The sequence below is a fragment of the Myotis davidii genome, unplaced genomic scaffold, assembly GCF_000327345.1.
Source record: "Myotis davidii unplaced genomic scaffold, ASM32734v1 scaffold1017, whole genome shotgun sequence".
Classification (NCBI taxonomy): domain Eukaryota; kingdom Metazoa; phylum Chordata; class Mammalia; order Chiroptera; family Vespertilionidae; genus Myotis; species Myotis davidii.
The window spans coordinates 315,222-332,787 of NW_006288361.1; the positions used below are offsets into that span (position 1 = coordinate 315,222).

Genomic DNA, 17,566 nt, shown 5'->3' on the forward strand with positions numbered 1-17,566 from the left:
GAAGAGTGGAAGCGTCATCAGCACGAGAAACAGGGCCTGCTAAGCACAGGAGTGGTGCGAGCAGCAGCACGGAGGGGTGGCTGTGCATGTGATGGTGGGGATTTGGAGGTTATGGGCCCTGGAGCGGGCAGTCCAGAGACACGGCGACATTAGAAGTGTGGATGAAGCACTTAGCCTGTGTTAATGATCCGAAGGATTACTCTAGTGTGTGTTCAGTTTATGGTTTGGAGAGGAAAACACTGCAAACTTCAAGAGGTCCCTGGTGGCTTTATGTTATCACGATGAGGACTGACCACTGAGCAGTAGTGACTGAGAATGGAGGGAGGAGGATAACTGGGGGGCGGGTGGGAGCAGGGGTGATACCAAGAGAATCTGGCACCCATTTATTTGGGTGAGGGGGTCGTGAGAAAGAAGGAAAGTCAAATGACCCTGTTTTCTAGCTCAGGGGTCTGGGTGGATGTTATTACCGCAAACCAATTTCAGATTACAGAGAGGAAACAGGAATTTGGGGCAGAGAAGGGAGAAAGATAATGTGTTGAGCTTCTGACATTTTGAGTTTGAAGGGTCTGAGGAATATCAAATAGAGATATCTACTAGAGAGTTGGAAATATGGATTAGAAATTTAAGAATCATCAGGTTGTAGAGTTGTTAATTAAATCTTTGGAAATAGATTCAGCCTTTAAAACGAATATTTACAGTGAGAAGACCACCTAGAACTGTCCTAGAGAACAACCAGCATGTTCCGTTTGGGAAGAAAATACTCTTGTATGTACATGTATTCTAAAGTCATAGTAAAGTTGTGGTTTTATATCCTTTGTTCTACTTGTCTCTCTAGTAACAGTAATTGAGAGCTGACTGTGTTAATGATGTGAGAGCTGTGTTCAAGTATACTATTTTAAACAGCCATTTTTGCCCTTAAAAAAATTCTGGTTTTGTCTTAAGTCTTTTTATAAATGTCACTGGGTTTTTGGATTTTACCTATCGAATGAACTCTGAGCAGTTTCTAGGAAACTAGTAATGAATGAACTTTGATTATTTCAAGGAAACTGGTCATTTTTATCATTGGTTAAACTCTTGCAAAATGATTGTGCTAGTATGTTACTAGTCATTTTAATTGCTCTCTCCCTCCATAGGAGCTGATGCAACAGAATGGGATTGGTTATGTGTTAAACGCCAGCAATACCTGCCCAAAGCCTGACTTCATCCCTGAGTCGCACTTCCTGCGTGTGCCTGTGAATGATAGCTTTTGTGAGAAAATTTTGCCCTGGTTGGACAAATCTGTAGATTTCATTGGTAAGTAGCTCAAGTAATATTACAGTCTTTTGGATTGTAGTCTCATGTGTAGGTGTACCCCCTCCGCTTACCCCTTTTTTCCTTTAGAGAAAAGAAGCTTACTTCAGAGATTCAAAGTTCTGAAAACAGCATATGATGCTGCTTATCTCACTCAGTGGCCAAGCTGACGTGTGTGCCATGCTCTCCCCAAGGGACTGGCCTTCTGACATTCTAGTTAGCTGAGCACTACCACCGTTTAGCCTGATAGGACTGTGGTTGTGTATGCAAGTGTTTTACAATCAGTTAAATTTCCGGGGTTACATTTCTCACCCACTTTTTCCAAACCTATAAAATACTGTTGGAAACTGGTGGCTTTCCTTACCAGGTAAACTGTTGTTGCCTTGCTGCTATATTTTTCCCAGAGAAAAATAAAATCCTGTGGAAACAAATCCCATTATATTTAAAGTCTTCATGTCACAAGATTTCTATCCGTCAGTTCGTGTGCCAGTAATTTCAAGTAGTATTGGATCTAATAAAATTCACACACACACACACACACACACACACACACTGCTGCTCATTTCTTTGGTGTTAACTGTGACAGGATCTCATCTGTCCCATGTGGTTAGTCCTGGAGCCACCCTTCCCCCCAACCAACTTCTAGCTTCAGGTGCTGTTGTGTCATTTTGTGCTGCAGGATCAAGTCTGCTGGTGATGTGTCTGCAGTGTGGTCCTCGAGGAGAGGGGGACCGAGGAGAAGCATTGCTAGCTCTTGAGCAGCACAACAGGGTTGACTTTCGATGTTCCAGATGAGGAATTGTTGTTTTCCCTCCTCAAGGCACATAAATTTGAGTATTCTAATCCACAATTGAATACTCTGAATTGGTTATTGTAATTTTTTAAAAAGAACTTTTAAAAAGTGAAATTATGTAAATTAAGCCTCTCACTATATATACTTCCTCTGTGAGAGAAATTTTTAAGAATTTGGGTAATTCTGAAAGAGTTCTCTTTTTCTCAAGATTCTAGATTGCCAAGTTTTTCATCTTTAGTTAGGATACATCTGTGAAGCATCGTAAGATAAAGGCTTAGCTATTTCACCTTAAAATAATCACAAACAAAACTCCTAAGTTGATCCCTCCCGCTGTACTTCCAGGAAATATTCAGCATATCATGTAATTTCTGCCTCTTTAAAAGATAACAATTATGATTAATGTGCTCATTGCCTATCACATTGGTCCAGAGATGTTTGGCTCTAATTTCAACTAAAAATAAAATTTCAGAATCTATGTAAGAGAGCCTTATTCTGTTAAATCGTGACAATGTCTAAGCTTTAGGAGGGTTAATGAAAAAGAGAATATGAAGAACTTTGCCCTCAACTTATTTTCTTTAATGAGAGATATTGGTGTCATCCTGCCACTTTTAATTCATATAAAAGGAACTTCAGCATGTTCCAAGTTGGTTAAATACACACACACACACACACACACACACACACACACACATAATGTGATTTATTTGTAGCACCCAGTCATTCAGGGCAAATTCTCCAGCCCCATTCTGGAATTAGCTGTTTTGAAAATTCTTATGAGTTTTTTTCCCCTTAGAGCTGTACTCTGTAATCTCAGTTATTACTACCTTCATGTTAGCCTTTGGAACTTGATGTCCTCACAGGTTCCCCCTTACCCTTTACATCTGTTATTTTCTCGCCCTTTTTTAACCTAGATTTTACCCCTGAAGTGCTGTGGTGGTAACCTACTTTTTAAATTCCCAGTTTTCACCATCAAGCCTACTTGTCCTTCATTCAGGAAACCACAGAGGCTCCTTCACTGTCCCCAGGCCCTCCAGCACCTTCACCCCACCTCTGAAACCTTTCTGGTTATTTCCTGCACCGCCCACGAGCATCAGCCAGGACAGGCTGTCTTCTGAGCAGCCTGCCCTCACAGAGCTTTCTTACATACATTTCCCTTCTCTCTGCCAGGTCTGTGTATATTACTTCCTTTGCCTTAAGAATCAGTATAGCACTCACTTCTGCCAAAAAAATATGTCCTAATGAACATATAATCCAGTATAATCACTTTTTAATTAGATTTTTAAAGTACATCATCAAAAAAGTTATAATTGTAAAAACAGCGTAAGGGAAATGCAGAATATTTGTAATACAGAGAAAAGGAAACCTCTAACCTCAACATGTTTACACATCTGTTATCATGATTGTTGTTTTTTTCCAACCTTTTTCAAGTTTTTTCTAAAGATTGCTTTTTAAAATATGTATCAGTCAGCCAGCCAGACAGTATTTACCATGTGACCAGTGTTAAACCCTTTGGGGGTAATTTTAGAAGCAAGACCCTTCTAGGTTCTTATAATGTAGTTTTGAGATAATTAATTAAAATAATTAGAGAATACTGACAACATAAAAAAATAAACTTAGCCTACTTCCAATAAGAGTTTTTTAAAGTAGTTTTTTAAAAATTGACTTTAGAGCGAAGGAGGAGGGAGAGACAGACAGACACCCATGTGAGAAAGAAACATCAGTTGCCTCCCACACACGCCCCTCAGCATGTGTGGATCGAACCCTCGGCCTGCGTATGGCCCTGACTGGGAATTGAATCTGCCACCTTTTGATATATGGGATGATGCTCCAACCATCTGAGACACACTGGCCAGGACTCTAAAAAGAATTTGGAGCAGTTTACAGTAAGAGTTTGAGATCAAAAGACCCATATTCACACACATTAAAATGGGACAAAGGGGAAGCTTGGGAAGGTACAATAAAATCTGAATCACAGTTACCTATTGAAATAAAGTGAAAACCTTAGCTTTGAGCTTCTTAGCAGCCAAGACAGAGGGGAAATACTAAGGGCAGTATAGGCTGAGAGAAGGAAGAGAACTGTGTCAGTCCAGTAAGGCATGCGACTTTATGTACATGGGTTTGTATAATATTATGTTACACTAGAGGCCTGATGCACGAAATTTGTGCAAGAGTAGGCCTTCCTTCCCCAGGCTGCTGGCACCGGCCTTCCTCTGGCACCTGGGACCCGGGCTTCCCTTGCAGCCCCAGCTTCCTCTGGAAGGTGATTAGTCTAATTAGCATATTATGCTTTTATTATTATAGGTAGTATTTGTTTCAGTGTTGCTTTGTATTAGTTTATTTTATTATATTTGATTTCCCTATCTAAAGGGAAGCTGCTTGATTATCCATATACTATTCAAAAGCCCTGTGGTGTTTTGTACACTATGAATAATTAATTATACAATAGAAATTTGTAATATAACAGAGGTAATAAGATTACCATTCAGCTGCCAGAGCAGATTCGTTGGATATCTGTTAATTACAAGAATTTTAATATAAGGTTTGGTAAACCTTTGGTAGTATCAACTAAAACAAGATTCAAAGAGAAGAATTTAGCTGCATGGCAGCAGCTCATGGTAACACACAGGTAATTGTTTAGAATTGAGGCAGTCATCGTACTAGTTATAATATTAGTTGCCTCCAGGCTGTGTGGAATAACTTCATCCACTCCCACAAGAACGCTATTAAAGCTCCTCAACAGTGAGAGATGGCAGCACTGTTTGTTGAATTGCCTTGGTTCTTGGTTCTGACAGTGCCCATGAGTCCTTCTACCATGTTACGGGGAGTTAAGATGATGTAATCGTACAGTAACTTCTGGATATCAAGGAAGGGATAACAATTCTCTTGGTCCTTATTAAAGTGACCTACCAAACCTAATTTATAGTATATTTTGATTTTCTTTCCTCTTAAATTCAGGAAATAAAGTTGAGCGACTTCATGACATATAGAAAAGTTTCCTAACAAAAAAATAGGGATACTATAAGGTTCCATGAGTCAGCATTTTATTTATTTATTTATTTATTTATTTATTTATTTATTTATTTATTTATTTTTTAATCCTCACCCGAGGAATGAGGATATTTTTTCCCCATGGATTTTTAGAGAGAGTGGAAGGGAGGGGGGAGATGAAGGGGAGATGGAGAGATAGAGAGAAACATCGATGTGAGAGAGACATATTGATTGGTTGCCTCCTGCACATGCTAAGCCTGCAACCAAGGTTGCCCTGGACCAGAATTGAACCCCGGACCCTTCAGTCCCCAGGCTGACGCTCTATCCACTGAGCCAAACCAGGTCGGGCATGAGTCAGCATTTTAAAAGTACTTGACTTGGCTTCTTTTTATGTTGTGATGGGATACTATTATGATTAAGTCTGTCTCTGCCTCCCTATTATATAAATAGTAACGTATGGTACATGTTTGAAATGAAGCTATTCTGAAAAATTTAGTATCTCATATATCAAACAATTATGTTATACACCTAAAAGTAATAGAATGTTACATGCTTATTATATCTCAAAACTGGAAAAAAATTATTATTTATTAACTAGAAAAGCGGTTGAAGTAACAGACAAGATAGGAAAACAAAATATTAGCTAAATCTTAAGATTTTGGATATTATTTTTTTATGCTTTTCTGTATTTCTGAAATTTTCTACACTAAACAAGTAGAATCATGTAACCACCATGTAGTATTTATACTCTGGAAAGTTATTAAAATAAAAAAAATGTAAGAAATACATGGTGAAAAGTACTGAATAAGTCAGTCAACCTGAGTTAGGGACAAATTGCTTATTTAACAACACGGTTGGAACTTCATGGTAATGGTGGGGAAATTATCTTCCCCTCTCTCCAATATCTGTAAATAGCTGAGATGCACTTTGAGTTGTCAGATGAAAAGCACTAACCCTCCTTGGATTTAACTCCTACAGAGAAAGCAAAAGCCTCTAATGGCTGTGTCCTGGTGCACTGTTTGGCTGGGATCTCTCGCTCCGCCACCATTGCTATTGCCTACATCATGAAGAGGATGGACATGTCCTTAGATGAAGCTTACAGGTAAGGACAGACCCTGTCTGTGTGATTGACTTTTCATATGCCCTGAAACATGGGGAGGTCTGAGGGTGGGTAGCCATATTAAAGCTGATCGTGATTATTTTAGTCACACTCTTTACAGGTGACTGGATTTTTAAATGATCTTTTCAAAGGTTGGAGGAGAACGCATTTTATAATTTAGCATGAATTCTACCCAAACACATGTCAAATGTATCCTCAGCTGCTTTTTATGTTTATAACAAATCCAAACAGATCTCTGTCCCGTTATGTGAATTTTATTATATCTTTTCCTAATTGGGGAAGTATCATTTATTCTCATTTAAATATGAGGGAAAAGCTCTAGAGCAGGGGCCCTCAAACTTTTTAAACAGGGGGCCAGTTCACTGTCCCTCAGACTGCTGGAGGGCCGGACTCTAGTTTAAAAAAAAACTATGAACAAATTCCTATGCACACTGCACATATCTTATTTTGAAGTAAAAAAACAAAACGGGAACAAATACAATTATTTGTATTTGCATGTGGCCCACGTGCCATAGTTTGAGGACCCCTGCTCTAGAGACTACTCATAGAATTTCTGCTCTGCTTCAGCCTTTGTGTGAGGAGGAAGCCTGGTACCTGCAGTGCTGTCAGACTAAGGCTTGTCCAGCTCCGTGCACTGAGTAACACTGCCACGTTCTAGAGCCGCCCGGGTTTGGCAGTGCGTGATTCTGACTGGGCTTCCACTCCCCTTTTCTCAAAAGGCGGGTGGCAGTGACCCTCGCTCACTGAGGACTGGGGTTTGCTTCAGTAACTGGAGACTCTGAGTTCTCTGCATGTCTTATTGGAGACCTTTTTTTTTATTCCAAATTGGGAAAAAAGAGAACAGCTTCCATTTGAGGAAGGAGATGGAGGAGCTGGGTCCGCCACTTGTCGGCATTAGCTCCCACCCTCCATTCAGACTCTCCTCCCCAAGTTCCTCCTGCGCCATGCCGACGCCAGGAGAAAAGGCGCCCTCACATCACGTGCGAAGTCTTATTATGACGTCTCTACATTTATACCTGTTACAGTTGAGCCAGTTATTTCTGGCTTTGTTAATTTGGTTTCGGTTACTTGATTTCCAAGGAGTTTGTGATTTTTCTCTTTCCTTATTCAGATATAAATTTTCAGTGTAATTTCACTCCCACGTCTTCTGAGGAAGGTCCATGAAGGCCAGGGGCCAATAAAGAGTTTATCTACTATCTCCTAAGAGTATTTATTTCAACAATGAAACATAACAGTTATTATTACTAATTTTGATCCCTCAATGACTCTTCTTTAACATGGTGGTGACCTTAGACCTGGCCTTGAATCCCAGTGCCATTACTTAATAGCTCTGTAATTTAGGCAAGTCACCTAAGGACTTTCGGTACCTATATGGTGGGGTAATTATACCCACCCGACACAGGATGGTTTCAAGGACTGAATGAGATAATGCTCTATTAACTTCACTTAATGCACTAGCATAGTGCTCACTGTAGCTGTCATGTCGAGAACAAAGAAAAGGAACTCAGAAACGTGTGCTTTGGTGCTCTGGCCATCTGATGCCCTGTCTTTTGGTCATTAACTTATAATGTGAACTGTCTTGAGGAAGTGACTGGGGATTTTGAGAAGACATTACATTGGGAAATGGAAGATGGGAAGTAGAGTGGAAACTTGGTTCTCAAACTAAAATAGTTCCGGAAGGCGATTTGTTCAAGAATGGATTTGTTAAAAAATTGAATTAATCCATTCCGGACCCACAAACCTTTCTTATTACAGTACATGTCTAATGCACTGTTTAATCTATAAATAAACACTTCTTTTCTTAAATGTATCAAAGTACCCCTACTGGCCTTAAACGAATCACTTTCAGCACTCGTTCCAGAGGTATCTTTCAGGTCAGTATGCAGCATCTTGGCTTTTCACATGTCATTGCCTCTCCCTCCCCACCAGCTAACTGCTTTTTGTTTATCCACATCAAAATTTTTCCATCTCTTCAACTGCCTGTGATTGTTCTGTGACCACTTGCATATCCTTAGCAACATCAGCCCACTTGATGGCCTCTTTATGCTTTAAAATTGTGCTAATCGACGATTTGCCAGCAATGAAATCAAACAACAAATCCAGAAAATATTCACAGCACAATTTGCTTAGATGTTAGCGAAGGCTTAGTGTCTTTGGGCATCGTCTCCTTTGTGTCCTGAGATGCTTCTTGTCATGCTGAGGTATCAACATGAAAGGGTTGCCAGGTTGAGAACTGAACTGAAATGAAGTTTTGTTAGACAACCGAGACATTTTCTCTGTGAACAACTTGGTCGAGAACAGAAATGTTCGAGATTGGAGACATTTGAGAACCGAGGTTTGACTAGCTGTTCCACTGCACTTCTTTCTGATGGTAGCACCAAGGTTGTGGGGTCCTAGTGGTGAGGAAATAACCATCTCATCAATTACAATTGGAAGCTTTGGGTCCTTGAAAATAAAGCTAAAACTAGGGCTTTGGGGGACCTGGAAACCCCCTTTCTAGCATGCTCCAGGGACATGTTATAAAATAAAGCTCCCCCAATGTAGAGGCCCTTCTGTTCTCTACTTGAGGTGTCTGCCTATTAAAACAGTCATCTTCCAAAGATACTTGGGAAGGTAAGTCTAATACTTCCCCATCTCATTTACTCACTATTCTTTAAGATAAAGTATAGTTATAAAATTCAAGGTGTTTTTTTCTTCCCCTCTCTTCATAGATTTGTGAAAGAAAAAAGACCTACTATATCTCCAAACTTTAATTTTCTGGGCCAACTCCTGGACTATGAGAAGAAGATTAAGAACCAGACTGGAGCATCAGGGCCAAAGAGCAAACTCAAGCTGCTGCACTGGGAGAAGCCAGGTGAGCCTGTCCCTGTAGCCTCAGAGGCTGGACAGAGGAGCGAGGCGTCCCGCAGTCCACCCTGTGCCGGCTCTGCTACCTCAGAGGCAGCAGGACAGAAGCCTGTGCTTCCTGCCAGTGTGCCCAGCATACAGCCATCACTGTTGGAGGACAGCCCACTGGTACAGGCGCTCAATGGGCTCCACCTGTCCTCGGACAAGCTGGAAGACAGCAATAAGCTCAAGCGTTCCTTCTCTCTGGATATCAAATCAGTTTCGTACTCAGCCAGTGTGGCAGCATCCTTGCATGGGTTCCCTGCATCAGAAGATGCTCTGGACTACTACAAACCTTCCGCCACTCTGGATGGGCCCAGCAAGCTGTGCCAGTTCTCTCCAGTTGAGGAAGTATCGGAGCAGACTCCAGAAGCCAGCCCAGATAAGGAGGAGGCCAGCATCCCTAAGAAGCCACAGACTGCCAGGCCTGCAGACAGCCAGAGCAAGCGATTGCATTCAGTAAGAACCAGCAACAGTGGTGCCACCCAGAGGTCCTTCTTATCTCCACTGCATCGGAGTGGGAGCGTGGAGGACAACTACCACACCAACTTCCTTTTTGGCCTTTCCACCAGCCAGCAACACCTTGCAAAGTCTGCTGCTGGGCTGGGCCTCAAGGGCTGGCACTCAGATATCTTGGCTCCCCAGACCTCCACCCCTTCCTTGACCAATAGCTGGTATTTTGCCACGGAATCCTCTCACTTCTACTCAGCCTCAGCCATCTACGGAGGCAGTGCCAGTTACTCTGCCTACAGCTGCAGCCAGCTGCCCACGTGCAGTGACCAAGTCTATTCCGTGCGCAGGCGGCAGAAGCCGAGTGACAGAGCCGACTCGCGGCGGAGCTGGCATGAGGAGAGTCCCTTTGAAAAGCAGTTTAAACGCAGAAGCTGCCAGATGGAATTTGGAGAGAGCATCATGTCAGAGAACAGGTCGCGGGAAGAACTGGGGAAAGTGGGCAGCCAGTCTAGCTTCTCAGGCAGCATGGAAATCATCGAGGTCTCCTGAGAAGAAACACACTCGTGACTCTGTTGACAGTTTTTTTCTCGTTCACAAAAAATATTCCCTGTAAATCTGAAATATATATATGTACATACATATATATTTTTGGAAAAATGGAGCTATGGTGTAAAAGCAAAAGATGGGTCAACACAGTTCTCAGCATCTGCATCTGAGAGACCAGCTAATATTTCTCTCAACAAAAGTTGACGGACAGATGCTAGCGTTCCCCGTAGACGGATAAAGCAGTTAGTTATATGCAGTGAATTGCACATCCTCTCGTTCCTACGGAGTCACGTTTTATTTGGTGTTGGAGGGCAGAGTCCCCTTCCGTTTTCATGTTGTGCTACAAGATGTCAAGTTCTAGTCCTTGTCCCGTCCTCCCGTAGTGCACCTTAGCGCTGAGACTGAGCCAGCTTGTGGGTCGGTGGGCAGGCCTCCTAGGGACAGACCCTAATGGTAAATCCAAGAGAAAGGATCACATCCCAAGCTGATTCGCAGATCCAAGCTCACGGCACAGCCGAGTGGCTCGCGCATCATTCTCCCGTTCAGACCATGAGGGGCCTTGCCCAGATCTACTTTAGACAAACCCAGTACCTCAGACAGGAAGTCGGGGCTTTCACCACCACGGTGTCTGGGAGCCCGTCCTCTCGGCATTGTGAATAGGCAGGTAGCTAGTCCCACTTTTCAGACCAATTCCAACTGCACAGATTTCCAGCTGGGCCCGGATGGTGGTCGTTAATATTTTCTTTCCTTCTTCTCAGCTTTATGAAGAAAGAGAAGGGAACCCATCTAGGATTCAGTGCAACAGCCAGGAATCTGGCAGCATAATGGTTTAAGCTAAGTTGGGAGGCTAACCAAGTCCATCTCCCTCTTTATAAATCAAAGAACTGTTCAAAATGGGGCTGGTACTCCTTTAAGGAAAGATTAACTTGGTCCAAAGCCAGATGTGAATTCACTTGGGTTGGTGGCAGAGCAGCAGCACCTTCCGATTCTCAGCCAGAGCAGGTGCTTTTCACTTGTTCCACTGCACAGGTACATTTTGTGAAAGTGTGGCCTTTTAAGGGAAACTACCAAGAGGGAGAAAAACTATAGAAAGATGGACGACGTTTGTACGGTTGCTGAGGAGAAGCAGGAAACTTATTTCTCAGTGGTTAATTTCCCCCTTAGCATGTGAGAAGGGTGGTATTTCTATAATTCCCTTAGACTTTCAGATTTACTAATCGGGCCGAGAGCGGCTTTAGTAAGCCAGGAATGTTCAGAATAAAACCATATAGGGAGGTGAGGAGAAAGTGGTTGAATTTTGTTTCGTTGTGAGCTGAGTGGAAAGCCATAGTCAAGCTATTCTCAGAAAATATCCCCAACATTTCTTTCGTAGAAGGGACCTACAGCAATGGGTGGGACCAAGGTGGTTTCTCAGTCCTTGACCTACAATCACTATGGAATCAATCCTGGCAGCTGAAAGTAGGAGGCGCTGAGGACGAGTACACGAGTGATAGTACATCCCTGCTTTTAAACGTCCTGGCTTAGGTTTTTGTCAGCTGCAATATGGTCCTCCTTTGAAGCCTTAATTCACGTCAGCAGCTTTTTGGGGGAAGGGGGTGTGTTATCATTGTACTTTACTGTAAGTGTAGCTACTTGCTGACTCATATCTCAGGTTTTTCTGTGTTTGAGAAATGGACAGTCTTTTGACTAGGATGTGACTTAGTGTTTCCTATGGTGACTGCTAAAACCAGCATAGAATGACATGATTTAAAACTGACTTGATCATAACAATTAACACGACTGTTTGTGCACAGATAATGTGCTACGATGTGGGTTTAAAATGAAGGCAGGAGAATAGATTGCATAGGGAGTGGGTGCATTGTTACCATATTGAAAAAGTTCTGTTAAATCATCTGAGTTAGTTTTTCTTATACTTTTACATTTTGGGTGTAATCAGACATTCTCAAGGTTTGACACAGTAATTTTTGATGTGTTATGTATACACACACAGAGGTGTAACAGAGTTTGGTCACAACTGTTGAACATTTTTAAGAAATGAAAGCAATAGTTCCAATGTTAAGTATGTTTCAGGAGGGTTAGGGCACTTGGTTTAGATATCTGGGCAGAAATTTGCTGTCTATCATGGGATTTCTCATGACCATGGTCCCCTTCCTTCTTGTGACTGTGATGTAGTCATACACTACAACCTTTAGTCCTTGATCATTAATGTTAAATCATCAGTTCTTGGAATCAAGACTACCATGCTGAGGGGGCAGCCTGGGAGGCAGTCCTGGAGCTACGTGGGCGTCTGCCAACGGTGTGGTGGCGGGCTGTCCTCAGCAAGTGATCCTCGGGAAGCCTGGAGTCTACTAGGATGATACAGAACAGTGATTCTAAAGAGCAAAACTAGACTGTGTGAGAAATGCTGGGAAATGGTTCGGGACATTTGTAAAGTGAGGTGGAAAGACTGTATAAATGTTTAATATGAATATAGTGTTCTTTTGGAGTAAGGCAAGCTGTTGAATGGTTAAATTGTGCATTTCTCATGTTGATGTGTCATGTGTGTTAATACGATGAAATAAAATCAAAACTGGTACCTGTTTATACATAAATATGAGAAAGGACCTCTCTTTGCAGCTATAAACTTGGTGGGAACAGCAATGTCAAAATTGTGAAAGGAGCAGTGGTAGAACCTCTTACGTCAAAGAGGATTTAGCTCAACATGAAATGATGAGGTCATCAGACGTATTATGTGCTCCATCATTCACATGAAACACTGGGTCATTAGCATTTTCAGCCAGCCTTCCTTCTTTCATGTTTATACCAGATGCACGTGGTAAGTATTTGCTTACTGATCGCATCCAGAACAAGTCCTGGGTAGAGATTAAAAAGGCCAGATACACATCTGTGGTACACTTTAATGTATACAAATGGTGCTATACTTCTTGTAGGAAAAACCGAGGAGGAATAGTTATTAAAGATCTGTTCTCCATTCTTACCATGTACAAATTCAAATATATATATTTTATTGACTTTAGAGAGAGGAAGGGAGAGATAGAAACATCAATGAGACTGAAACATCAACATTGATGGAGGGCCTCCTGCATGCCCCCTACTGGGGATCAAGCCTGAAAGCTGGGCAAGTGCCCTGACCGAGTATTAAACCAGAGACCTCTGGTGCATAGGTTGATGCTCACCACTGAGCCACACCAGCCAGATGCTACTCTCTGCCTATAAATGACGCAGGACTTCCCTTCCGTGCAAGCCGGTAGAGTAATGATGAGAAAAAGAATTACAGGTAATGTCACTTAAGTTGGCTGTGAAAGCTTTCTGTGTTAAAGTTCGATTTAAGAAAACGTAAAAGAAAGGAGGACTGGACTGGGCCAGTGAAGACTAGAAGAGTGTGCTGGCTAGGACCTGGCAGAAAAATGGAGGTGGGTGTGTGGCTAGAATAAAGGAAATATGGAATAAACCTGCCTGGAGATGGAAGGTGGCAGGGGAGCAGGTATTTCAGTGAGAGGCTCGGATGGAGAAGATATAGATGTTGGGAAGGCTGGAGGTCAACTAGTTACTAGTTTAAATGCAGACAGATTTGGGGGGGCTGAGTAGGCTGGTGCTGGAGGACTAGTTTGGGTCTGACAACTAAAATGTGATCAGGCCTTAGACTAAGGGGAAATCAGGTATAGATGTGCAGTAGGGTGTGCATAGTGGGACTAGTTGACAACCTTTTTACCCTTAAAACCTTCACTGCCATGTTATTTTTAAATACTGTGCTGTTGTTTTTCCAACACTAAGGCGGAACGTTTCACGTCTAGTAAACAAAATTTGTCTAGGTGCTGTTCTCTATTACTCTTTTGCGTCTATAAATGGAAGAGGGAAGTAAGTTATTTCCAGCATTCTGTGGGGCCCATTCATCCTGTACAGCATAATTATACTAGTTATCTCTTTAAAGTGTTGTGAAATCAACTGGAAAATTACAGCACCTTCTCGGAAGATGTTTACAAGTCAACCATATTGTTGCAGTTTCTGTGCACAGACACCAAGTTGGGTTTATGTAAAAACAGAGGTTTCATTCCTTTGGTTCTAGCTGAAACACTGGAGTCAGTTTTAAATGCAATCCCACAGGAAATGCAGACTAACCTTGTAGGAGCAGTGTCACTGGCAAAGGGCAGCTTAGGGTTTGTGTAGCTGTGGTCTGGGTCCTCTCTGGTCAGGGGAATTGTGACCGTTTCAAAGGCTGAATTAGAAGTACGTGGTTCACAAAAGCCTCCAGCATAAGTCATGACGCACTATAGCAGCCAGTTCACTGTCCCTCAGACCGTTGGAGGGCCAGACTGTATTTTAAAAAAAAACTATGAACAAATTCCTGTGCACACTGCACATATCTTATTTTGAAGTAAAAAAACAAAACGGGAACAAATACAATATTTGTATTTGCATGTGGCCCGCGGGCTGTAGGTTGAGGACCCCTGCACTATAGAATAAAAGGTAGTAGAGGAAGATGCCTTAATCGGCGAAGAAAACTGAGTCATCAGTAAGTGCCATCAAGTCTTACAGTGGCACGACGCCCCCGGACCAATCCCTGAGAGTGATGGATGCAAACACACCTACATTCCACAGGAGACACCGGTTATACTAGCAGCCACTGGATTTGGTTGCTTTTACATTTTGCTTTTTTTCATTTGAAATGTGAGCCATTTATCTGGTTACCCTCCACTTCTAAAGCCAAGACATTTCAATGCCTTGTATGTGTGCAAGAAGTTAAATGGTATCCTAGCTAATAAAAGAATAATATGCAAATTGACCATCACACCCAGGCCTGCAGAGGAGGGCAGTTGGCAAAGGGGACCCAGGCCTGCAGGGAAAGATAGTTGGGGGGGACCAGCCCTGTATGGGAGGGCAGTTTGGGGGAACCAAGCCTGAAGGGGATGGCAGTTGGGGGGACCAGGCCTGCAGGCAAGGGCAGTTAGGGGTGACCAAGCCTGCAGGGGAGGGCAGTTGGGGGTGACCGGGCCAGCAAGGGAGGGCAGTTGGGGGTGACCTGGCCAGCAGGGGAGGGCAGTTAGGGGCAATTGGGCCGGCAGGGGAGCAGTTAGGCATCAATCAGGCTGGCAGGGGAATGGTTAGGGGCAATCAGGCAGGCAGGCAGGTGAGCAGTTGGGAGCCAGCAGTCCTGGATTGTAAGAGGGCAGTCAGACATCCCTTGAGAGGTCCCAGATTGGAGAGGGTGCAGGCTGGGCTGAGGGACACCCCCTGCCCCTGCATGATTTTTGTGCACCGGGCCTCTAGTTTGTTATAAATGAGTGAATGATGACATCTCCTTCAGGGCACTATGTAATGAAAGTGTAGGGGAAAGAAAAGTAAAATTTCCTCATGATTAAAAAAAAATCTTACACCTAAAAAGTCCACAAGAAGCAAATTTTTACTTCATAATCTTTAGTATCAACATTTGAAATCATTTCCTACTGAATACTATATATCTGGGTTTAACTGAGGTATAAACAAATTGGGAAGAGGATATTTTCTATCTAGAATACGGTGTTTCCTCACAACCCTCAACTTCTGAGGATTCCTGGTTTTGCTTTGGGACTAAGGGAAATACCAAAGCTAAGTAAATGTCACAAATCACAGAACCAGTGGCATATGTCAGTCCCCCGGGGCCACTGGTTTATGTAACCTTGGAAACAGCATGGTTGTAATACCTATAATGTACCTTTTACATACATCAGAAGGAAAGCAAAGAAATACCTAGAGAATACTTTACAAAAAAATAAACAAAACCCCCCACTTCATTCCCTGAGTGCACTAATATACCTCAGGGTATATATGAAGTCCTCAAAACTCATTTCATCAAATATTTATCCTGGCAGAGAATACAATCAAGTTACTAATGAGAAAATTCTGAAGGAGACATGGAATCTACATAAAGGCTCTTGTGAAATCTACATTATCACTTGATCTTAACCCCACAACTCATTTGTTGTAAGTTTTTATGCACATAACAAGGAGTGAAGGCCACCTGCTTCAACTAGCCAAACAAGGAGACTGCATGTTAGGGGCCTGTTTGACGGTGTTCATAAATACAGATGAATCAACTGAGAAAAGAAGGGAGCCACTGGACCCTAATTTACAATTAACAAAAAGAAGGAAAGCAGCTTTGTTCCCTTGGGAACTCAGAATTTAAAGTCACTACACCACGACCTAAGGCCGTTGCTCAGAGACGACAGGTCAAGACGGTCCTCATGTTGCTAAGGAGTAAAGTGTCAGAGTTGTAGACTTGAAATCTTAGAGTTGGAAGGGGCTTGAGAGCCCAGCGTATGCGGTAGGGAGGTGGAAATTGAGGCTCAGGGAGATTTATATGACTTACTGGAGATCAAGACTAGACACTTCCAGGCTGGGCTCTTCCACAACTCCACTGCCCCCTCACTCCTGAAACATCCAAAAGCCACGTAGGTCATCGAGTATTAGCCAGCAGACATCAAGCATACCTGTTACTTGAAATAACAAATCACCCCGGTTCCCGGAATCCAGTGGAAAAAGTAAAATATTGAGTAGAGAAAGCACAGGTAACACCAAGTTATCAGAGAACCACTAGGAATGAGCAGAATAGGGAGGGCTGTTACAGGAACTGACCTTAAGCAGTTAGTTACGGCAGCTGATAGAAGTCTCAGTTCAACTGTTTTCTCTTGGCCTGAAGTCACCGGACAGGTGGCCGGCGAGAAGCTGGATGTGCAGCGGGGAGAGCCAGTACAACTGAAGCCTGCAAGCAACACGGTGGACCCAACATCCATCTCACCAGCACCCAGCTGGCCTCTCCTCGGAGCCTGCGTCCTCCCTGCTGCAGATGACCTGAAGGAGCCAGTCACACCTGGCCTGCGATTTGGCAGAGCAGCAGGCTGAGTTCCGAGGAGCTGGGGAGCTGGAGAAGCTCTGGGCCCAGCTGGGGTCCACCGGACCCATGAAATGTGCATGAGATGCAACATGGCCCGACCCATGGCAACTTCCAGCAATAAGCCTGGGCCTGGCATTATTTCCCTAACAAGTGACACGCACACTCCTCTTGTGGCCAAACCTAACTGGAAATAAACAGGGAAGGGAATTCTGGGTAACACAGTACAGACAGTCCTCGGATTACATTGGACTCAACGTATGTCATTTTGTGGTTACGTCGGCATTTCCCATTTATCCTAATAAAAAAGAAACATGGTAATTGGCGTACGACCGCTACCCTTCCCATTGGCTAATCAGGGCAATATGCAAATTAACTGCCAGCCAAGATGGCGGCCAGCAGCCAGGCAGCTTGAAACTAACATGAGGCTTGCTTGCTTCAGTGTTGGAGGACTGCAACGTTCCCCGCCTGCCTTGTCGGCCTCTGAGCTGCAACTCTAAGCAATTATGTAACAAATATAGAAGCTAAACAAAGCCCCAGAAACCTGTTTTAGTCCACCGGGCTTCAGCCAGCAGGATCGCAACATTGTCAGCAAAGGCCAGAAACCTACTTTCAGAAGAGG

The 17,566-nt window shown here is 43.1% G+C and overlaps 1 protein-coding gene across 4 annotated transcripts in view; it reads left to right on the plus strand.

Moving 5' to 3' along the window:
- The window catches only part of DUSP16 (dual specificity phosphatase 16), a 106,066-nt gene extending 93,399 nt beyond the window's left edge, over positions 1–12,667 (plus strand). For all 4 annotated transcript variants that reach the window (XM_015561674.1, XM_006760218.2, XM_006760219.2 and 1 more), the window contains 3 exons: positions 1,134–1,293; positions 6,050–6,173; positions 8,903–12,667. In XM_015561674.1, coding sequence (XP_015417160.1) covers positions 1,134–1,293; positions 6,050–6,173; positions 8,903–10,079 — 1,461 coding nt within the window. In that variant the 3' untranslated portion in view covers positions 10,080–12,667. The remainder of the gene's footprint in view (positions 1–1,133; positions 1,294–6,049; positions 6,174–8,902) is intronic.
- Positions 12,668–17,566: the final 4,899 nt, after the last annotated feature.